The 23,358-nt window shown below is 41.8% G+C and overlaps 1 protein-coding gene across 1 annotated transcript in view; it reads left to right on the top strand.

Moving 5' to 3' along the window:
- Positions 1-5,192: 5,192 nt before the first annotated feature.
- The window catches only part of Psmd11 (proteasome 26S subunit, non-ATPase 11), a 38,373-nt gene continuing 20,207 nt past the window's right edge, over positions 5,193-23,358 (top strand). The window contains exons 1-5 of the mRNA XM_059271331.1: positions 5,193-5,335; positions 7,801-7,902; positions 12,162-12,286; positions 19,591-19,662; positions 20,380-20,437. Of these exons, the coding sequence (XP_059127314.1) occupies positions 5,245-5,335; positions 7,801-7,902; positions 12,162-12,286; positions 19,591-19,662; positions 20,380-20,437 (448 nt within the window). The 5' untranslated portion in view covers positions 5,193-5,244. The remainder of the gene's footprint in view (positions 5,336-7,800; positions 7,903-12,161; positions 12,287-19,590; positions 19,663-20,379; positions 20,438-23,358) is intronic.

Below are 23,358 nucleotides of genomic sequence, written 5' to 3' on the forward strand. Positions count from 1 at the left end.
GCCAACTAATGAATAGTCAGCCAGCAACTTACACTGGGTCTTTGGGATCCCAGTGTAGCCCTGAGCCTTTCTCAGGGTGAGCTTTTAAGCACAAAAATATATCCTGAGTTGACATACTTCAGTTCACAAGAACACTTAGAAGTGGAATTACAAAAGCCAAAAACCCAGGTTAGTACATTTAGGGACTTTCCCAGAACTAACAGACTTTGATGGATCAGGTCTTTATTTTCATTTTGGCAGGTAGTGGTGTCTACGTGCTGAGTTTTACACCCTGAATGGTACTTCCACCATGGAGTCAGTTGTACTAAGGTCTGGAGGCCTACAAAGGCTGGGGCTCTGTTACAGTAATAATTAAATGAAGTAGGTTTCTGTTGCTGCTGTTGTTTGGGGAGTGCTAGGCTTGACCCCAGAGCCTTCTGGATGTTAAACATGCTCTACTACTGAAGTATTGCTACAGCTCCAAATTTTTGAAAATAGTTTTACCTTCATCTCATAAATGTATGTAGGCTGCACTAGTAGTTGGTAGCAAAGTGAGACATTGAGCTCCATGTTTATTTAACTTGAAATTCTATTCTTACTTTCTATAGCCAGAAAAGCATCCTTTGGGTAATGTGTCTGAGCAGGCTGCAAAAGATTTGCCAACCAGCCAGGTAGTGGTGGTGGTGCATGTCTTTAATCCCAACACTCGGGAGGCAGAGCCAGGTGAATCTCTGTGAGTTCGAGGCCCAGCCTGGTCTACATACAGAGTGAGTTCTAGGACAGGCTCCAAAGCTACACAGAGAAGCCAAGTCTCGAAGGAAAAAAAAGATTTGCTAACCTTCTAATAAGAGATATTATTTTAGAATAAAAAGGGTAACTGGGGACAGATGGTTGTTTCCATAGTGATGCTGTGATTGGGGTTTGGTTTTTCTGAGCCAATTGTTTATCTCACATTATTCTAGTTGTACCTAGTCTGCACACCATGTACTTTGTTATTTAAATAAAATCAAGCTGTTTTGTGATGTAATTTTATATTTTCCATTATACCTTCAATGGAGAACCAGTAATAGTACAGCTGGCCATAATGTAGACCAACAGTAAAAATAAGTGTAAGGAATCTAAACTCTGACTATGTACTTCTTTCTTCTTTCTTCTTCTTCTTCTTCTTCTTCTTCTTCTTCTTCTTCTTCTTCTTCTTCTTCTTCTTCTTCTTCTTCTTCTTTTCCTCCTCCTCCTCCTCCTCCTCCTCCTCCTCCTCCTCCTCCTCCTTCTCCTCCTCCTCCTCCTTCTCCTCCTCCTTCTCCTCCTTCTCCTCCTCCTCCTTCTTCTTTTTAAAGATAAGAATGTATTACAGGCAGCTGTTTTGGGGAGGAAGCCACTGTAGACATTTACAGTACAGGGTATTTCCCTGATAGCCAGGAAAAGTTAGAAGATATTTGGGGCCTGAGGAGATGGCTCCGTTTTTTCAGAGGACCTGAGTTTGGTTTCCAGCTCCCATGTCTTCGGCTCTCCACCACCTGTAACTCCAACTCCAGAGGATCCACCTCCCTCTCCTAGTCTGCACAAGCACCTGTACTCATGAGCACATCCCATAAACATACTGCCCAGAGCTAGGCCTTGAATCCCAGCACTTGGGAGGCAGAGGCAGGTGGATCTTTGTGAGTTTGAGGCTAAACTGGTCTCCAAAGTGAGTTCCAGGAGAGCCAGGGCTACACAGAGAAACCCTGTTTTGAAAAATCTACCAACCAACCAACCAACCAACCAACCAGACAAAACCATACACATATACACATACAAAATAAAAACAACTCTTTGAGGAAAAGGTATTTGCAAAGGAGACAGGGTTCCAAGGCTGGGAGGCGGGCAGTTTTTAGGAACAAAGTCAGTCTTTTTTGGAGGCATTTGTATTTCCTGGCATAATATTCTGCTTCCCATTTGTCAGCTGAGTTTATGTCTGCTTGGCTTTGCTGATTCCAAGTGACAGATTTTGATTTCAATTCTTTTGGCCAGCTGAGCTGGTTTTTCAATTCCAGAACTGGCCTACTTAATTTCTTTTTTCTTTTCTTTTCTTTTGGTTTTTTGAGACAGGGTTTCTCTGTGTAGCTTTGGGACTTGTTCTGTACATCAGGTTGGCCTTGAACTCACAGAGATCAGCTTGGCTCTGCTTCCCGAGTGCTGAAATTAAAGGCATGTGCCACCACTGCCCTGCTTTTCTCTTCTTTTTTTGAGACAAGGTCTCACAGTTAGCCCTAGTTGGCCAGGAACACTTTATATAGACCAGGCTGTCCTTAAACTCACAGAAATCAGCCTGCCTCTGCCTCCTAAGTGCTGGGACTAAAAGTGTACATCATTACATACTGCAGCCTACCTAATTTCCTTAAACCAGGACCCATAAAACTTCTGTTAGTGGCTAATCTGTGACAGCTCCTATCCCACTTCAATCCATTCAGCAGTGGCTAAGGTAAGCAGAGTCACATGGTGTAGAACATGAACATTTAAGGCAGCAGAAGCCTGAGACAGGAGATACTTACAGGCACTAATATAACATGTATTTGTGGTTGCCATGTGTAAGTCACTGTTGTAGGAGTAGGAATGTCAACTGTCAGCAAGCGAAGGTACCTTCTGGAGGAAGGAAGGAAGTGGAATGAGGGGATGTTTGTTGAATTGCAGGCGTATGATATCACTTTTAATGGAACAGTACAGAAAGCCTTTTTTTTGTTTGTTTGTTTTTTTGTTTTGTTTTGGTTTTGGTTTTTCAAGACAGGGTTGTAAACGCCCTGGCTATCCTGGGACTCTGTAGATCAAGCTGATCTCATAGATCTGCTTGGCTCTGCCTTTCAAATGTTGCAATTAAAGGTGTGTGCCACCACAGTCCTGCCAGAAAGCCTCTTTGTTGAATGTTCTTTGAGTTGAAACCTAAAGGACATTAAGGGAAAAGGTGAGAGTGATGGGGGATGAAGGAAGAAGGAAAAAAGATAAGACAAAAAAAGCCAGTTGAGCGGATCTAGAAGGCCAAAAGTGACAAGATGAATGTGGAGAAGTGGAGTGTTAGGGAACAGAGTTTGCAGTACTTTGTGGAACAAGGGAGATCCTAGCCAGCATCTCCCAAGCCCCTAACACTAGCTACATGCCAAGAGGTTGTGAAGAGTCTCAAAGTAGGAAGAACAGAGGCCAGGACAACTGTAAGAAGGTGGATATGAGCTTTTGGTGATCCCAAGAACTTAACACTCCTGAAAATTACTGTGTTTATAGTCTACTTAAGTTTAGACACGTGACTCTCAATATAGCCAATAGATGACCACTAACCAGCAGTTTGGGATCCTTTCAATATACTTTCCTCCTTAGTATTATGTAAGGAAGAAAACATTCATCATTAGATTCCCATATTTTCTCATATTCTTACAGCAACCTTGTGAGCTGGGCTTCCTAGATAGGAGAGCTAAATATCAAAGCGATTAAGAGCCTGTCGAGGTCACTGTCTATTAGTAGCTAGCCTATAATTTACAGCAAGTATGCCGTTTCCAAAGCCTATTGTTATCTCATTGCATTTTCTGGATGATTATTCAACTGAAATGGTTAAGAAGAGATACAGAACTGGGCAGTGGTGGCGCACACATTTAATCACGGCACTTGGGAGACAGAGGTGGGCAGATCTCTGAGTTCCAGGACAGCCAGGGCTACACAGAGAAACCCTGTCTTGAAAAACCTGTTAAAAAAATGATACAGAGCCGGGCAGTGGTGGCTCACGCCTTTAATCCCAGCACTCAGGAGGCAGAGCCAGGCGGATCTCTGTGAGTTCGAGGCCAGCCTGGGCTACCGAGTGAGTTCCAGGAAAAGGCGCAAAGCTACACAGAGAGACCCTGTCTCGAAAAACAAAACAAAACAAAACAAAAAAAAATGATACAGGGTCAGCAAGATGACTCAGCAGGTAAGGGTACTTGCTGTCAAGTATGAGTACCTGAGTATTCTCCATGACTTCTGCAAGTGTCCTGTGATCTCCATATGTATGCCATGGCTTGTGAGTTTCCACATACAGAAGGACAGAAATAAATATAAATAAAAAATTTAAAGACTGCAAGAACACATTAATCCAATATAATATCATTAGCTTTACATCAGGTTGAGAAAGGAAGAATGCCTTTTTTGAGGGGGCAAAAGATCACAGTATTACACTGAAGTACATAGAATTTCAGAGTTGAGATAATTTTAGAAGCCAGTTCACATGACACAATAAAGTCAGAAATCCTGTTACCAGCTTGATGAGATGTTATCCGGTTTTCATTGGAAACCACACTGGGCTTAGGAATATATCCCTACCAGTTCTCAGCTGTCAGTTACTATTATAGCATCACCAAATCCCTTATTCCCTTCAGTTTCTTTAGCTATTAAAGAATTGAATATCTTCTTCATGGATCATTGACAGATAAAAGGAGACAGATATGAAGAATGAATAATCCAGTCACAGAGGAGTGCAATGTTGGTCCTATTTACAGTTTCTTTTATAGCACAACTACTTCACGTCTGGATTGTCACCTCTCTGTATTGTTTTAGCAACATCCTTAGGTTAAATCTTAGTGGTCACATAAAGTATGCCTTTTTCCTTTCCTTGATATCTTCACAGATATCCGATTACAATTGAAGGAATTAAGAGATACGGGAGGAAAAATTTGTTCTATTGTTGAGCTGGGAAGCTGGGGTGAGTCATCTGTGTGAATCTCAAGACCTATTTAGATTGAATGAGTGGGTCAAAGATCATTTTCAGTTCTTAATGTGAAGCTCTGTCCGAAGTTGGAATGGTAATTTGGAAAAGAAAGTGTACTGTGACACTGGTGATTTCATTAGCACTGGAAGGGAGTGTGTGTATATGCGTCCTTTCTGCAAGATACTTGAACCTGAACGGTGCTATTCCCTGCCACACAACAGGCAATTTGAAAGGTCATCTATCGCTACGAATGACTGGTTGAACGTGAATACTATAAAGATAGCCAAGCAGCTTCGCTGGAATACTGAGCCTCTTTTGCGGAGGTGGGGACTAACTTCGGTCTTGTCTCTTCAGAGCTGGCCGCAAGATGGTGCTGGGGAGCTCGCATGCCACTGGCGGGACGCTCCTGATTCACCCGCCCGGCAGAGAGACTACAACTCCCGGGGTGCTCTGGGAAAGGAGGCGGGAGTCTCGGGGGGGGGGGAGGGAAGCGAGGGCGGGCCTTCCGGGTGTGTGTTTCCGGCGTCGGCGGCCGCGGCCGGGGACGGTGTGAGAGCGGTAAGATGGCGGCCGCAGCGGTGGTAGAGTTCCAGAGAGCTCAGTCTCTCCTCAGCACCGACCGGGAGGCCTCCATCGACATCCTCCACTCCATCGGTAAAGGTCCTGGCGCCGTCCCCGCGGCCCCGCCGGCTCGGCGCGGCCTGTGTCGGTCGGAGGCAGCGGAGAGGGGCCGGGCTAGCCGGCTATGGTGCTGCTGACTCACTGTGTGTGAGGGGGGCCGGGCCGGGGGCGCAGGCCGCTCGGGGCCCCCGGGAGCCCTCTGGCTTCCAGTCGGGCGGGAAGCCCCGAGGCAGCCCGCGCGTCCACCTGCTGGCTGCTGACTCACGGTGGGCGCCGCGCAGCGTGGAGAGAGGGCCGGGCCGGGTTCACTACCCTTAAGGGTCCCGGGTTGTGGCCCGCGCGAGCTGGCCCGGGGCTGAGAGCCACTGCTGGTTACACACTGGTCGCAGAAGTGTGTTCTTGAAAGGCCTGGGCGACAGTCGCTCGGGACTGGCACTTCCCGCCGTTGTTATCAGCACAGGTTGCTCCGGGTGGGAGCGGAGCGCGAGCGCTTCTCTTGGAGTTTTCTTCCGCGGGACGGGACGCGACGCTGGGAGCTGCTGCTTACCCCCAGCCCTGAGCAGCAGGTTCCAGCAGAAGAGGACCACTTCTGGGTGTGGGGAGTTGAGGGGTGCCACACACCTCAGATTGGCATTTGGTGGAGGTGGCCAAGACGGTCTTCTGTCCGGTGTAGACTGTGAGGAGGCGAAGTGTCGGGGTGGGACCGCCGGGACAGAGGAGGTGACTAATTCTCCCCAGTAGGGGTTGAAGTTAGTTCAGAGTTAGTTGTCTGTTGTTCTGGGAACTCTTTGGAACCGGCCAGCTCCACATTGTTGGAGAAAAAGAAAATTTTAGCATCGTAGTGTGATTGTCTTAAACCTGAGGGCAACAGGAAAGTTGATATAGGAGCCTTCAGCCGGTCGCCTTCTACTGGGATTCAGGTGTGAACAGGAATAAATGGATAATGGCAGAGAAGACTTTTTTTTTTTTTTTTTTTTTTTTAATATTCAGTCCTGAAGGGTTCAGTTAGGGCATGAGGAGCTTGTGATAATGTGGTCTTTTAATTGTATCCTGATTCGGATTGGCTCAACAAGTAGTTAGTGAATGCACTTGTATATAGGACTTCCAGGATGTTGGTGCTTATGTTGACTTACTGAGTCTGTTGAATTTCAGTTCTCAACACTTGCACAGAGAAAGGACAGTAACAAGAGCTTGATGACTTTATCTTTGGGGGACTAGAAAAGAAGAGGGGATGATGCTCACGGTGTGTTTTGAAGGAATAATGTTGAGCTAATGCTTTTCAAAGTTCTGATCCTAAATCAGTTTTAGAACAGAGTACCAGAGCCATCCAGTTGTTGTTACGTAGGTATTTTTCTGTGAGCACACGCTAATATTTAGAAGTAATCTGAGGAGCATGAGTTTTAACTGTTTTTGTGCCTAGTGCTTAATTTGTTTGCCTTTCAGAAAGTAGAAATTACTGATAAACGTTGCCATTAGAGTATTTCTTGGTTGCTCACCACACTACAGGAGAGTCCCCAGCAAGCTCCCTGTTAGAGCTAGCTTGAGTCATGATGGGTGACAGCCTCACTTTTTCTGGACTCCATCATGAAGTATCAGAATCTTGGTTTTTGTCAAGTCATGATGGTTTATAAGAGCAGTGGTAACTAGTGATGATCACCAAAATAAGCACTACAGACTTTGGAGAGGCTGTCTGAGGTTCAAGTGGCTGAATAATTATTAACAGTTGAAAGTGGGACAGACAGAAAGTTATTTTAACAGGACCTGAATCCATTATGAGGCAGCAGTCTCTCCTAAGTGTAACTGTTGAACATCACCGAAGCTTTGATAGGGATTTGTCTAGAATTGCTTTATAGAATTGTTTATTCCTAATAAATACATCCTTTAGCTAAAGCTTTCTATAGACTTAAAAGTTTATTGAAAGACTTGGTTTATAGTCATCAATAACTTTATAATTTGATTTTAGTTTGTGATAGGTAAATGCACGGCATTTAAAAAAGCATGCAACATAGTGTCTAGCGTGGGGCTCATCACCATAATTGGAAAGGATTTGCTTTAGTTTTACTTTAAGCAAGAACAGCAGAAATTTCAGTGTCTAGGTGAGGTAGATTCTAAGGGATTGATTAAAAAGGCTCACTTGAAAAGGACTCTTTTTTTTTTTTTTTTTTTTCCTTCCAAGACAGGGTTTCTCTGTGTAGCTTTGTGCCTTTCCTGGAACTTACTCTGTAGCCCAGGCTGGCCTGGAACTCACAGAGATCCGCCTGGCTCTGCCTCCCGAGTGCTGGTGTGTGCCACTACCTCCTAGCATGGAATCTATTTGTGTATTATTACTATGATGCATGTCCTATAGATATTTGGTCATTTTACTTTCTTAGCTCTTATTTGTTTGGTAGTTTCATTTGGGAAATAGGCTAGGGTTCATAATGGGTCTTATAAGAGGAAATTTTCCCCTTCATTTTTTTTTTTAATCATAATTTTAAGAGTTCATTTTCTTTTCTCAGTGAAACGTGACATTCAGGAAAATGATGAGGAGGCAGTCCAGGTCAAAGAGCAGAGCATCCTTGAACTGGGGTCTCTCCTGGCGAAGACTGGACAAGCTGCTGGTAAGTTTTACAAACGGATTGTACCTATAATGCTTTTGAAACACCAGATGGAGTTTCTCTTAAAACACCGGACTACACCTAACACCCAATTCATTTGTGGCATTATTCAGTTTTATTTGCCTGACAACTTGTTGTTCTTTAGTTTTGTAACAGTAAAGTGAGGGGAAAGTCCTGTTGTTGTTGGGATATAGTAATTTGTGATTTGTTTCTTATTTTTGAATTATCACTATTTCATTATATATGGGCAGCAGTCTTCAGCAATTTCATTGACTAGCTCTGGTATATTTAAAGAGAGTGACTTTAGGCTCTTCATTTAAAAAAATGGCTATGGATTTTGTATCCAAGTGACTCACTTTTTCTGATGCAGAATGAGTAAGACATAAAATAGTGGCTTCCTAAGACTTCTTGGTGCCTGGGACTGCTGTATGTTGTTGTTCAGACATCTTCATGGTAACTGAACCATTGGCTGGCTGAGCTTGAGATGATAGTTCTTGAAATAAGGAGAGTCCTGTTAACTAGAAAGGGCCTTTGACCAATAAAATGAAACTTAAAATGGGTAATTTTTGTCACTTAAAGTGAACTTAGAGGGGCTGGAGAGATGGCTCAGGGCTTAAGAGCACTTATTGTTTTTGTAGAGGATCTGGATTCGGTTCCCAGCACTCACATGGTGTCTCATAACTATCTGTAACTGTAGTCTCAGGGGATCTGGTGCCCTTTTCTGACCTCTGAGGACACCAGGCGTGCACATGGTACACAGACATATATTCATATACATAACATAAACCATAAAAGAAGTTAAGTTGAATTTAGAATTTATTTGATTAGAGTGAAGGGAGTTCTGGTAAGTCACTTCATGAGTTACTTTCAATTTATGTGATAAGCAAAGAGAATGGTAGAGTCGGTATAACAAAGTGTCTTGAACTTATAAACTAAGATCTTTTGCAATTAATGATTTATCTTTTTAATTACTGGCTTAATCAGTAGAAAGTGAAGTAAAGATGTGGATGGTGCATGCTTGTTATCTCAGCACTTCGGAGGCAGAGGCAGGCTGATTTCTGTGAGTTTGAGACCAGCCTGGTCTACATAGTGAGTTCCAGGACAATCAGGGCTGTATAGTGAGATCCTCTCTCAAAAAAAACAAAACAAACAAAACAAACAAAACAAAACAAAACCCAAAAAATCAAAAAAACAAAACAACAACAACAAAAACACCAACCAAAACAACCTTGTATCTAGTATATACAGTGAGTGTTTCAGTGATTTTTCTCTAATGAGGTTACTGAAATTTCATGCTTCTCCATTTTTGCTCTCTCTAACACGTGATTAGTTAGGGAATACACTGCTTCACTTGTTGGATTTTTTGGGGGGTGGGGGTGGGAGGATGAACAGGGTTTCTCTATGTAGCTTTTGTTGTCCTGAAACTCACTCTGTAGACTAGGCTGGCCTTCAAGTCACAGAGATCTGCCTGTCTCTGCCTCTTAAGTGCTGGGATTAAAGGCGTGTGCTACTACACCTGGCCACTTGCTGGAATTTAATAGGTGAAATATAATAGTTTTCGAAAGCTCTTTTAGTCTGCTTACTGTTTTCTAGGACAGTTTTATCCTTATGGGTCGGTATTCACAGAACAGAAATCCTAAGGAGCTCTTGGAACCTGTTGTATTAATTTACCTATCTTTGCAATTAATTATTTGATAGACTTCTGTTGACTTTTAGCTTTGAAAATATGTCTTTTCCCTTAATGTTCAGTTTTCTTTTTTTTTGTTTTTGTTTTTGTTTTTTTTTTTGAGACAGAGTTTCTTTGTGTAGCTTTGCGCCTTTCCTGGATTTCACTCTGTAGCCCAGGCTGGCCTGGCTCTGCCTCCCAGTGCTGGGATTAAAGGCGTGCACCACCACCGCCCAGCCGGTTGTGTACATCTTTAATCTCAGCACCTGGGAGGCAGAGGCAGGCGGATCTCTGAGTTTGAGGCCAGCCTGGTCTACAAAATAAGTTCTAGGACAGCCAGGACTGTTACACAGAGACACCCGTCTCAAAAAAAAAATGTTTTGTGTGTGTGTCTTTTGTTTTATTGAGACAGGATTTCATGTCTGTTTTGTTCTTTTGAGACAGGATATCTCTCTGTAGCCCAGGCTATGTCAAAGTTACTATATAGCCCTTGAACTTACTCATTGTGATCCTACTGCCCTAGCCTTGTGAGTTCTGGATTTATAGCACACAATAGCAGGCTAGGATTTTTTTCTTAAGACAAGAAGGATTTCTGTTGCCAGTGGTTCCAGAGCTTTCAGTCATTGTAGTGGGAGGGTATAAGATGGAACAGAAGTGTTCAATTCATGGTAGATAGGAAGGAGAGAGAAAGGGCACAAAGAGGAATTTGATGAGAGAAAAAAATCAGTGTCAACTGGAGTTATTATGGAAGACTCAGTAGTTCCTTAGCTGGGCCTCCAAGGGCTACATAGAATTTATGTACATTAGAAAGACATCTTGGATGGGCTTCTGGCATAAAGGCAGCTTGAAAGCAAGCTTATACTGAGTGTATGAGCATAAATGAGAGTGGAATGGGAAGAAGTTCAGACACTGGAAGTCAAAGCTCAGTCCTGGGGAGTGATGAGTGAACGTTCTCAATCTCTGTAGCTTCCCTTTAGCACCTCTTGTAGTTCTATACACCCTCTGAATTCAGGCAGATGAGGGTTTCAAGGACGCTGAATTTGCATTTTCAGGAGGGCAAAGTTTGCTTGCCCTGAATTAGAGTTCTCAGGAGGATGAGTCTACAATTAGAGAATATTAAAGAGACACTGACACTAAGGCATCTTCAACCTACATTCCCAAAATACTTCTTGTTTAGTTAAAACATTGTCTAGGGGTTGGAGAGATGGCTCAGTAAAGAACACTTGTTATTCTTTCAGAAGACCCAAGTTTGATTCCCAACACCCACATTGAGTGGCTTACCTGTAACTCTAGCTCTAGGGGCATCTTGAGTCCTCTGATCTTTGACTTCTAAGGACATTTGCAGGTGCACATAAGCATAATTAAAAACAATAAAGATAAATCTTTAAGCCAGGTGTGGTGGTGCATGCCTTTAGTCTTGGCATTTGGAAAGCAGAGGGGAGCGGGAGCTGGAGTTGGAAACCTCTGTCTTAGGGAAGCAGCCAGGGCATGGATTTGGAGTTAAAAACATTACTTTTGTGACTTGATATTTGCTGGTTGTGAGCAGGTGATTTTGTCCACGGTGGGCAGGTGCACAGCATATTTCATGTTCTGTAGAACTGTTCTGTGAGGCCAGAAGAACTTTACTGTGTATCTTTGATTAAAATGGATAAATGAGGCATAGATGGGAGTTTCCCACAAGTGATCCAGTAAATAAGTGGGAATGGAATACAACTTTGGTATGTAACAATATTGTTGGTATTCCATTACCTGCTGTGATTTAAAAGTTTTGTTTTTTTTTTTTTCCCCCCTTTTCAGGACATGGTTTCTCTGTGTAGTGCTGGCTGTCCTGGAACTCACAGAGATCTGCCTGCCTCTGCCTCCCAAGTGTTGGGATTAAAGGCATGCACCATCATTGCCTAGTTAAAAAAAAAGAAAAAATTTAAGACAAGGTCTCACCCTGTAGCCCAGGTTGACTTAGAACTCATTATGAGGCTGACCTCAGAGTCAAGGTAATTCTTCTGCCTCAGCCTCCCAAGTGCTAGGATTATAGATGTGATCTACCACACCTGGCTTTGCTGGACAATATTGTTAAAACCTCTAATGTGTTTCATTACACTGAAACCAGGTGTGTTTTTTGTTACAGTTGCTCAGTTTTTTTTCCCAAATATTTTATTTATTAATGCATTTATTTGTGTATATGTGGGGAGTCCATGCATGCCATGGACTTTTGTGGAACTTAAAAGACAACTTGTAGGAGTTGGGTGTCTACACTGTTTGGTTCCAGGGGGCTAAGATGGGTCATCAGACTTGATAGCAAGCACCTTTACCCGCTGAGGCTTAGTTTTTTTAAATGAACATTTTGGGGGCTGGAGAGATGGCTCAGTGGTAAAGAGCACTGGCTGCTCTTCCAGAGGACCTGGGTTCAATCCCCAGAGCACCCACATGGCAGCTAACAACTGTCTCTAACTCCAAGATCTGACACCCTCACATAGACATAGATGCAGGCAAAGCACCAATGCAAATAAAATAAAAATAAATTACTTTAAAAAAAAGTGAACATTTTGTTTCTAATATTAAAATTTACATTTTATTTTCTAAATTGCCACCCATACAGAGCTTGGAGGACTCCTGAAGTATGTACGACCTTTCTTGAATTCTATCAGTAAGGCTAAAGCAGCTCGCCTGGTCCGATCTCTTCTTGATCTGTTTCTTGATATGGAAGCAGCTACAGGGCAGGAGGTAAGTTATAATAATGAGAGGAAGTAGATGATATGGAAAAAGTGTTTCAGTGAAAGATGCCTACTTCACTGTGGTACTGTGTGGAAGGGACAGCTGGGAGGACGCTCAGGACTTATCATGTCAGTTTCTCTTTGTTACAGGGCATTTGATACTTTGAGTCTGTTCCATGCTTTGCTTTGTAAGTGGAGATTGTCAGTGGTCCCTGGAATCCTCATTACATCAGGGTCACAAACTGATTCTTGTCTTTGAGGTATTGTATTGCCACACCTTTGTAATGTTTTCTGTGTCTGTGGTACCTTTCATCTGTGTCACAAAGTTTCTTATGAGTACCAGTTAAGCTTGTGGCATCCTTTTCTTGTCATGTTTTGTGTGGCTTATGTGCCTTTATTAAGGGGTGAACATCCATCTGTTGTGTTTGTTTCATGTGTTGGGAAGTGACTGATGTTTCTATACATGTTACTTACAAGTTTAAACTGGACTTTGAGCTGTTCAAAATAGATCATTTCTGGAACTAGTGTTTACCGAGTGTTTATAGTAGTCCTGTAGCCAGTAGGGATACAGTTGGAAAAACGCATTAATACTCTCATGAGGCTTGTATTTTAAAAGGGAAGGCAGATACTATATAATATGTATGATAATATATCAAGTCAGGGGCCGGAATTGCCAGTTGGCTATATGTCTGATTGTCTGCTTTATCTTAGGTGGGCATGCAGGTAAAAACAAAAGTCCACAGTAGTATATTGGTCGGAGTGAGGGATTTCAGAAATCGAGGATACATGGATTGATCCCACTTAGGAATTACATTTTGTTAATTCTGGTTTCTTGCTTCGATGATGCTTTTTTATTTTTTAGACTTATTTTATGTGTATCAGTGTTTTGTCTGCATGCGTGTATGTGTACCATGTGTGTGTCTGGTGACCTTTGAGGGCTAGAAGAGGGCATTGGTTACCCTGGAACTAGTGTTATGGATGGTTGTAAACTACCATGTGAGTGCTGGGACCTGAACTCAGGTCCTCTGCAAGAACAATAAGTGCTCATGACCACTGAGCCATCTTTCCAGCCCCACTGGGATGATTCTTGGAAGCCAAGCTGCAAGCTTCATTTGTAGGGAATTCTTCAGATTTACTTGTTTGTGGTTTATGATGGTAGGTTAAAAGTAGATACTTTTTAGATAAATGCCTTTGAATCAAAGTTTTATGCGTATTTTGGTGAATTAAAGAAAACATAATTTTTAGAAATGTTGATCTTATCAAGCCCTAACTTGTTTTCTAAACTGAACTTTGTATTCATGAGTTCATCTTGTGTCTGAAGTAGGACTCCTTAAAACAGGCTGACCAATGACTAATAAAGGCTACTTTGAACTGGACAGGTTAAACATTACTGAGGCTGTTTCTTTGCTCACTGAAGTCTTTAGATTTGTTCCTCCCTCTCACAGGTGACTGGGTAGAACCGCACCTGGTTAGTGTTCACTCTTTTACTCCTTTTTTCCCTTCAGTTTTTTTTGAGACAGTCTTATTTATGTAGCCTTGGTCGGCCTGGAGCTCACTATGCAGACTATCAGATGGCCTGGGATTCAGAGAGATCTGCCTGCCTCTGCCTCTGGAGTGCTAGGATTAAAGTCGAGCACCACTGTGCCTTTAATCCTTTGTGGAAGTATCCTCAGCTTATAACTTGGTGCTCTCATTTATTTGATCAGTGGGACTCACTGGCTTTTGTTACACGGTTCCATGTCTGGGTAGGCGCTCTCTTAACTGTGTTTATACATTGCAGTTGTTTGTTTTCTCCAACTAATGACCTTCTTCCTTTTCCTAGAGTAAAAGGAAGTTCTCAGGCAAGTTATTCTTTTAGGAAATTAATTAGTTAAATAATTAATTTGTCCTTTTTAGAGATGTCTCACTATGTAGTCCTGACTGGTCTGGAACTTGCTATGAAGACCAGCCTGGGCTCACAACCATAGAGATCCTGCATCTGCCTTCCAAGTGCTAGAATTACAGGTGTACCCCATGTCTGGCTCATTTGTCCTTTTGAGTCAGGATCTCATAGCTCTGGCTGGTCTGGAACTTGAAATCCTCTTGTAGCCTTCCAAGTACGGGAATTACATGTACTACCATGCCTGACTGCATTTCGTCCTTTTCATATGTGTGTAACTTCAGTGTTTGGTAAAGGCTTTTTTTTTTTTTTTTTTTTTTTTTGGTTTTTCGAGACAGGGTTTCTCTGTGTAGCTTTGCACCTTTCCTGGAACTCACTCTGTAGCCCAGGCTGGCCTCGAACTCACAGAGATCCACCTGCCTCTGCCTCCCGAGTGCTGAAGGCTTTTTTGACATTGAGCAATTTAGCTTTTATCAAAAAAAATCCCAAGTCTCATTCCATTGATTGGAATTTTTTTGATAGTTTTGTGGGTTAAAGGTTATTTGCTATTAGAAAAACCCCACTTTGTGTGAGTATATGTATATGTACCCATGTCCTGTTTTTTGAGACAGGGTTTCTCTGTAGTCCTGGCTGTCTTGGAACTTACTCTGTAGACCAAGCTGGCCTTGAACTCAGAGATCTACCTGCCTCTGCCCAGTGCTGGGATCAAAGGAGCATACATCACCACTTGGCTTTATATTAATTTTCTTTTTATTTTGTTTTGTGGATTTTTTTGAGACTGTCTTACTGTATATTGATTGGCTAGCATTGAACTCACAGAGGTCCGTGTGCCTCTGTCTCCTGAGTGCTGAGATTAGTGTGCACCACCACTGCCTGGCTTACTTTCAAAGATACCTTACCAAGTAGCATTCTGAAAATGTTGTATCTCTTCTGCCCCTGCTTGAGCCTTCTGTTGCTCTCCACTGTCAGCTGTAGGTAATGCATGGTTTTCTGGAGTACAATATACCACAGCAGCATGAGCCTCCCTGTTCTGAATGCTGTTGAGCACTGATTTGCTGAGAGTGTCTTCTCCTCATGCTGTGCCTTTCCTTCTGTAATCTGTCTCAACCTCATTTTCTTGTACATTTTTTCCTGTACATTAATGCTGGTGTGATCTTAACTTTTTCAGTGACCCACACTGTATTTTGTATATGTTATATTTATGATTATTTTACATTATATGGCAATTATGCCTTTGCCTTATCTTTAATACAGTCTCAGTCGGGAATTATTCTATACCTGTAGTAACTCAAGGCTTTCCTCATTTCCAGTATACTTCATATTCTATGACTACTTAAAAAAATTGTTTTTTAGATTTATTTTATGTGTATAGGTGCCTTGCCTGCATGTATATATGTGCACCATGTGTGTCCAATGCTTGAAGAGGTCAGAAGAGAATGTTGGATCACTGGAATTGAAGTTAAAGGCCATTGTGAGCTGCCATATGGGTGCTGGGAATCGAACCCATGTCCTCTGCAAGAGCTACCAGTGCTCTCAACAGCTAAGCAGTCTAGTCCCTTTAGCCCCTGGAATAGTTTGTCTTAAAGGAATTACAATTTTAGTACAGTCAGACCTTGGGTGCTCAGAAAATTCTTTTTTTTTTTTTTTTTTTTTTTTTTTTTTCCGAGACAGGATTTCTCTGTGTAGCTTTGGAGCCTGTCCTGGATCTCACTTTGTAGACCACGCTAGACTCGAACTCACAAAGATTCTCCTGGCTCTGCCTCCCGAGTGCTGGGATTAAAGACGTGTGCCACCACCACCTGGCCAAAATACTTTCTTGAATTAAGATATGAGTTGGTATTTTTGTTTTTTGTTTTCCAAGACAGAGTTTCTCTGTGTAGCAGCTCTGGCTGTTCTGGAACTCACTTTGTTTACCAGGCTGGCCTTGAACTCACTGAGATCCTCCTGCCTCTGTTTCCCAGATGCAGGGATTAAAGGTGTATACCACCATGCTTGGCTGTTTTTGTTTTTTTTTTTTTAAATGTATGGACATTTTGTGTATATGTAACTCTGTGCACCAGGTACAGTGTCCTCAGAGGCCAGAAGAGGTTGTCAGATCCGTGGGGACTGGAGTTAGACAGTTGTGAGTTCCCATGTGGGTACTGGACGTTGAACCTGGGTCCTTTAGACGAACAGATAGTCTCTTAATCGCTGAGCTGTCTCTCCAGCCCCCTAGAGATGAATTTATTTAAAGGATTTATGAGCATATCTCACTTTCCTTTTTGTCTAGGTGACTGAAAAGTTTTTGTTGTGGGGAAATTGATGCAGTGTTTATTCTTGCTTCTTTAAAGTTTTCTGGGTGATGTGAAAAGATAGAAGGAAGGCATAGACGGCTCACTGTTGTAGTAGTATTGAGGCCTGAGGCAAAGTGGAAGTTTGAGAGTATTGTTAAGAAAGCTAGACTTGTTAAAGAGCTTTTCATCAAGAATATGAGGGGAGGGCTAACAAGATGGCTCATCGGGTAAAGATGCTTGCTGCCAAGGCTGATGACCTGAGTTTGATCCTTGGTATCTACATGGTGGAAGGAAACACTAAGTCACTCAGACCAAATAACTATGTAGCAAGCTCCATGACCTTTAAATTTTTGCCTGGGGCTGGCACTGGTTTCATAATTAATCATCATAGATAAAGCAAACCTTACAATCTGTCATTGAAAATAGATTTCAAATTCATTTGTAAAGGCAAACATTCTTGTTCTTGGAGAATGTCTGTAATGACCTTAACTGAAGTCTGGAGGTAGGGAAATTTCTGGTCCTAGCAGCTGATACATGACCTTGTGAAAATCACTTAACATCTGGATTATCAGGGAAATGAAGAGTAGACTTGACTGCCTCTTTTGCTTAGTGATATTTCAGAGTGGTTTTTTATTTTTATTTTTTATGTGCATTGGTGTTTTGCCTTCATGTATGTATGTCTCTATAGGGTGTTGGATCCTATGCTGGTTCTGAGCTACCATGTGGGTGCTAGGAATTGAACCTGGGTCCTCCAGAAGAGCAGCTAGTGCTCTCAACCACCGAGCCATCTCTCTAGCCCTTCGGATATTTATTGAAGTACTACATAGTATAGAGGAATGTACCAATTTCTCAGCATTAATTTTGTGAATTTGAAAAAGTACTCCGCCTTAAAACTGATGGACATTTCTTAGCCTCACAAGTAATTTTCAACTTAATAAGTCATTAATAAAATGACTTAAGATATTTTCAACAAAATATTTTCAGTTTGCCTGGTCTGTAGCGTGAGTTCCAGGAAAGCCAGGTCTACAAGAGAAATCCTGTCTCAAAAAAACCAAACCAAACCAAACCACACACACACACACTACACATCACATAACTATATATAGCATACACACACACACAGTGCATACTATATATACTATAGACTATATATACACTGTACACACACACATATTCACTTCATCCATATCATGAATATATCTTGAGTTTGGCTTTTCAGGACACCACACAAAATTCTTAAGGTTGTGATTGGCTTGTTTTTTGTTTAGTTTTTGTTCCATTTTACCGTTGTTGGAAGTCAGTTGTGCTTAGCATTGGAAATTAGATAGCCACCAGGGGGCTTCAGTGATGAGGAGTTAGGAAGGTTTCATTGATCTCATTCTAGTGAATTGTCTTGATGTTATTTTTGTTTATTTAATGAGCTTGTCGATCCTGTCATGTTGGATTACTTCCCTTACAGCATCTCTCAGGAGAACTTTGAATTTACATAAGAACCCATTGCATTAGCAGTTCTCCAGAAAGTTCAGTTTCTCATTTCATCACCTTATGTTCCGATTAGCAACCTTAATTTAAAAAAGAAAACCTTACTACTGAAGTGATAGGAAACCTGCAGTTCTTCAGGTGCGTTCTGTCAAAGCTAGATTGTTGTGAGTACCCAACGGCATGTGCTCTCTGATACAGAATGCTACGTCTTGTGACTCTGTACATCTTATTACTGTTCGGGTGGCAGGCAGAACTGGGGATTCAGAGCTTTCTTAAATGTGTTAGGCCAACTCTGTGCTTTCCCCTTTTACAGTATCTGTTTTTCCTGTATGAGTGATAATAAATTGGCTAGTTGTGCTTAGTGAGAAAGAGCAAGCTAGATGTTTGGAGCCTTACAGCTAGCTGTTCGGAAGAAGACTTTGTTGTTTTGTGGTTTGGTTCTTTTCTAGACAGGGTTTCTCTGTGTAACAGTTCTGTCGGTCCTGGAACTCTGTAGAACAGGCTGGCCTTAAACTCAGAGATTTGCCTGCCCCTTCCTTGAGTGCTGGGATTAAAGGTGTGTACCACCACTGCCTGGCAGGAACAAGGCTTTCTTTTGCTTGGAATTTCACCTCTTTTTACTAGCATAGTCACAATATTTTACCTTACTCTTTCCAACTATTTAGGGAGAGATTTATACTTTAAAGATACCTATGATGTTTTAAAAAAAAAAAAGACATTCCAGGGCTATGTATTGAGTATTGAGGAATTCTGGTTTTTTTTTTTTTTTTTTTTTTTTTTTTGAGACAGGGTTTCTCCGTGTAGCTTTGCGCCTTTCCTGGAACTCACTTGGTAGCCCAGGCTGGCCTCGAACTCACAGAGATCCACCTGGCTCTGCCTCCCGAGTGCTGGGATTAAAGGCGTGCGCCACCACCGCCCAGCTGGAATTCTGAATATCTACTAGGAAGGTAGAAGAGAAAGCTTTTTCTTTTTTTTTCCCCCCGGAGCTGAGGACCGAACCCAGGGCCCTGTGATTGCTAGGCAAGCATTCTACCACTGAGCTAAATCCCCAACCCCATAGAAAGCTTTTTCAAAAGAACACTTTTTTTGTTTGTTTTGTTTTGTTCTTTTGAGACAGGGTCTCACTACATATCCCTGGCTGACGTGGAACTCACTGTGTAGACCAAATTGGCTGGCCTGGAACTCATAGGGATCTGCTTGCCTCTTCTTCCCAAGTGTTGGGACTGAAGGTGTATATCACCGTACTGGGCCTAATATAATTTTTAAGAACCAAGTTGATTCTTCATCACAGTATAACCATATTAAATGTTGAAGTATGGTGGGCAAGCATATTACGGACCAGCTCTTAAAAAAATGTGGAGCTGGAGAGATGGCTCAGCAGTTAAGAGCACTGGCTTGTCTTCCAGAGGTCCTAAGTTCAAGTCCCAGCACCCACATGGTGGCTCACAACCATCTTTAGTGGGGATCTGATGCATAAAGGCATACACTCTATCTAGAGTACTCGTGTACATAAAATAAATAAATAAATAAATAAATGAATCTTAAAAAATGTTGAGGTATGGACAGTAAATAGAGCAAACTGGGGAATCTGAAAGGAGGGAGTTGAAGCCTTTCCACTTCCAATGTGTGGTTAATTGGAAGAAGGTGGACATCAAGTCACGTATATTGTCTCTCTTGCAGGTTGAGCTATGTTTAGAGTGCATCGAATGGGCCAAATCAGAGAAAAGAACTTTCTTACGCCAAGCATTGGAGGTAGGTGCCCACCTTAGCACTGACTTCAGATCTGTAGCCTTAGATAGATAAGATGTGAAGATAAGTACCACCCTGATGGAGGAAGCATCTTGAGGAGCTCTGTATCCCCCTGTCACCTGAAGATTGTTGATAGTGCTTCCACTTATGGGAATGTCCCTAGTAGAAGTATTTATTTTTTAAAAATGACATCATCTTATTCTATAGCTCAGGATGGCTTCAGATATTTGGCAAACTTCTTGTCTCAGTCTCTTAAATTCTGGGATTATAGATGTTAGCTACTGTGCCTGGATCTAAATTTTTCTTTTTTTTCCCCTTCAAGACAAGGTTTCTCTGTGTAGCCCTGGCTGTCCTGGAACTCACTCTGTAGATCAGGCTGGCCTTGAACTCAGAAATCTGCTTACCTCTGTCTCCTGAGTGCTGGGATCACAGGCATGTACCACCACGCCTGGCTAAATTTAAACTTAAATTATTTTTATTTCTTCTTGAAGTTTTAAGGCACTTTTGCTGTTTGAGTATAGAAATAAGCAGCAGTGTGGTATAGTTAACAGTCATTTGGCCATAGTAAGAAATAGTACTGGGCGTAGTTGACTTGTTCAACTTCATGTTCTCATCAGAACATGTATATTCAACAGTAATAGTTTGGTAACTGTCGTTCTTTGATTTCTTTCTTTGGATTTCCCCCTGTTCCCTTCAAGCAATGCCTTTTCTTTTTCCTAGGCAAGGCTGGTGTCTTTGTATTTTGATACTAAGAGGTACCAGGAAGCATTGCATTTGGGTAAGTAAACTGGTAGAAATTAATAAGACATCTAAGCTAGCTAAATGATATTCCAGGCTTGGTTCTTTTTTTTTTTTTTTTAACCTCTGGTCCAGAAGGGAAGTCCGGGGCAGGATCTGGTTATTCTTATTGATTGTTAATAATCATATTGTACTTGTGTCTAAGAAGCATTTCAGGTAGTTTACATTCATAAAATTTGTCACAGTAAAGTTCTGTTTCAAAGTTCTGAAAAACTGGGATGGAAGTTTGCTCAGTGCTAGCATTTACCTAGCATCACTGGGAATAAAGTTTTGGGCAGTCAGCTGGGGTTAGTCTTAAATTTACAGGACAGACATCAGTTTAAAGCTTTCAGTTTAGAGCAGTAAAAGCCTCATCATTGAAATAGTAGCTGAAATTTCTTTTTTTTCTTTTTGTTTTTTTATTTTTATTTAATTTTTTCCTCCAGACAGGGTTTCTCTGTGTAGCTTTGCACCTTTCCTAGAACTTGCTCTATAGACCAGGCTGGCCTTGAACTCACAGAAATCCACCTGCCTCTGCCTCCCGAGTGCTGGGATTAAAGGCATGTGCCACCACCGCCGGCAATTTCTTTTTTTTTTTTTAGTTTCTTTACTTTATATATAATACCTTATTAAATTTCAGGTTTAATTTTTTTTGTAATGACTATATTTAATTTAATTTATTTATTTGGTTTTTCAAGGTAAGGTTTCTCTGTGTAGTCCTGGCTGTCCTGGAACTCCCTCTGTAGACCAGACTGGCCTCAAACTCACAGAGATCTGCCTGCCTCTGCCTCCCCAGTGCTGAGATTACAAGCATGTGCCACCACGCCTGGCTTATATTTTATTTGTTAATATTTATTTATATTTAAGTGTATATGTCTGTGTGAACATTTCTACATCTGCACATACCTGCGGAGGTCGGAAGTGTTAGATCCTTGGAGCTGGAGTTACAGGTGGTTCTGAGCTGCCTGATGTGGGTCCTGGGAACTGAACTTGGATCCTCTGGAAGAGCATTGCATACTCTTAACTGTTGAGCCATCTCTCCATCCCTCCTATATTACTATTTGTAGATACTTAAAATCTATTTTATTTCTATTACATATTTATTTATTTAGAGAATGCACACATGCACATGCAAATAGCATGGTGTGCATGTGGAGGTCAGCGAACAACTGGAGTTGGTTCTCTTCTTCCAACCCGTGGATCCTGGATTGAACTCAGGTTTGGTGACAGGCCATGAAGTCTTTTTTGAAATTTGAAAAATTGAGCTGGGCATAATGGATCATTCCTAACGTCTTAGCAGGCAGGAAGATCAGCTCAAAGTCATCCTTGGTTATAGCTAGTTTAAGGCCACACGATATGAAACTTGGTCAAATGTCCACAAGTGGGGCTGGCTCAGTTGGTAAAATGCTTGCTGTGGGTGCACAGGGATCTGAGTTTGATTCCCAGAACTCAAGTGAAAAGCCTGGGAGGCAGAGACAGAAGACTCCCCAAGGCTTACTAGCCAGTCAGCCATCCTAACCTGTGAGCCAGCCCCACGTCTCATTGAATGACCCTGTCTCAAAAAAACAAGCCAGATAACTACAGAGTAATGCCTGAAATTAGTGGTGGCAAGTTGTATAGCTTAGTGAATATTCTAAAACAAACAACTCACTAAGTTATAGAACTTTTGTTGTTGTTGGTTTTTGTTTTTGTTTTGTTTGTTTAAAAAAGGTTTTTCTGTGTAGCCTTAGCTGTTCTTGGCTGTCCTGGAATTCATTCTGTAGACCAGGCTGGCTTTGAACTCACAGAAATCTGCCTGCCTCTACCTCCCAAGCACCACTACTGCCAGTCAGAATTATATAACTTTTATTTATTTATTTTAAAATTTATTTATTAAAGATTTATTTATTTATTATGTATACAGTGTTCTGCCTACATATGTGCTTTCAGGCCAGAAGAGGGCACCAGATCTCATTATGGATGGTTGTGAGCCACCATGTAGTTTCTGGGAATTGAACTCAGGACCTCTTGAAGAGCAGCCAGTGCTCTTAACCGCTGAGCCATCTCTCCAGCCCCTATATAACTTTTATAAGGTTAGTTTTGATGACTAGGGAGATAGCTCTCTCAGTAAAATGCTTGACATGCCAACTTGAGGACCTGTGTATGAACTCCAGAACACATGTAAAAAGCTAGGCATGGTGACACACACTTCTGATCCCAGTGCTGGGGAGCAGAGACAGGACAATCTACAAGGAGAAAAGAGAGAGAATGGACTCCCACAGGTTGACCTGGCTTCCACATATATGTTTTATACACAAACACACAAAAGTCAAGAAAATGAGTGTTAATATTTTTGGGAGCTGGAGTGTTTCTCATTATTATTTTAATGTTTTTATTAGTATATAGAGTTTTGTTATGACATTGTTGTGAGGTATATGATATATGTCAGTTGTATTCACCTCCTCCTGTTACTGTTTCTTGTCCCTCTTCTACTCATGCTAATCTCTTTCCTTGTCCCAGCTAGCTTCCCTTCTCCTCTTAGGTGTTCTTGTTTTGTAATCGAGCCCTTTTCTTTTCTTTTTTTTTTTTCTTTTTTTTTTTTTTTTGGTTTTTCGAGACAGGGTTTCTCTGTGTAGCTTTGCGCCTTTCCTGGAACTCACTTGGTAGCCCAGGCTGGCCTCGAACTCACAGAGATCCGCCTGGCTCTGCCTCCCGAGTGCTGGGATTAAAGGCGTGCGCCACCACCGCCCGGCGAGCCTTTTTCATTAAGGCTGCTGTTAGGATAATGGTGAGGGTTTGTTTACAGGACTATGAGCACCTCACCAGTAGGCACACCGTTGAAGAAAATGTTTGTTTTTCCCTCATCAGTCATTAATTGCAGTTAAATCCTCCTTCTGTGATCTTTAAATAGCCTAGAAATTTTCCATTGCTTGCTTCTTTTAG

This window comes from Peromyscus eremicus, chromosome 8a, assembly GCF_949786415.1.
Source record: "Peromyscus eremicus chromosome 8a, PerEre_H2_v1, whole genome shotgun sequence".
NCBI classification, from domain to species: domain Eukaryota; kingdom Metazoa; phylum Chordata; class Mammalia; order Rodentia; family Cricetidae; genus Peromyscus; species Peromyscus eremicus.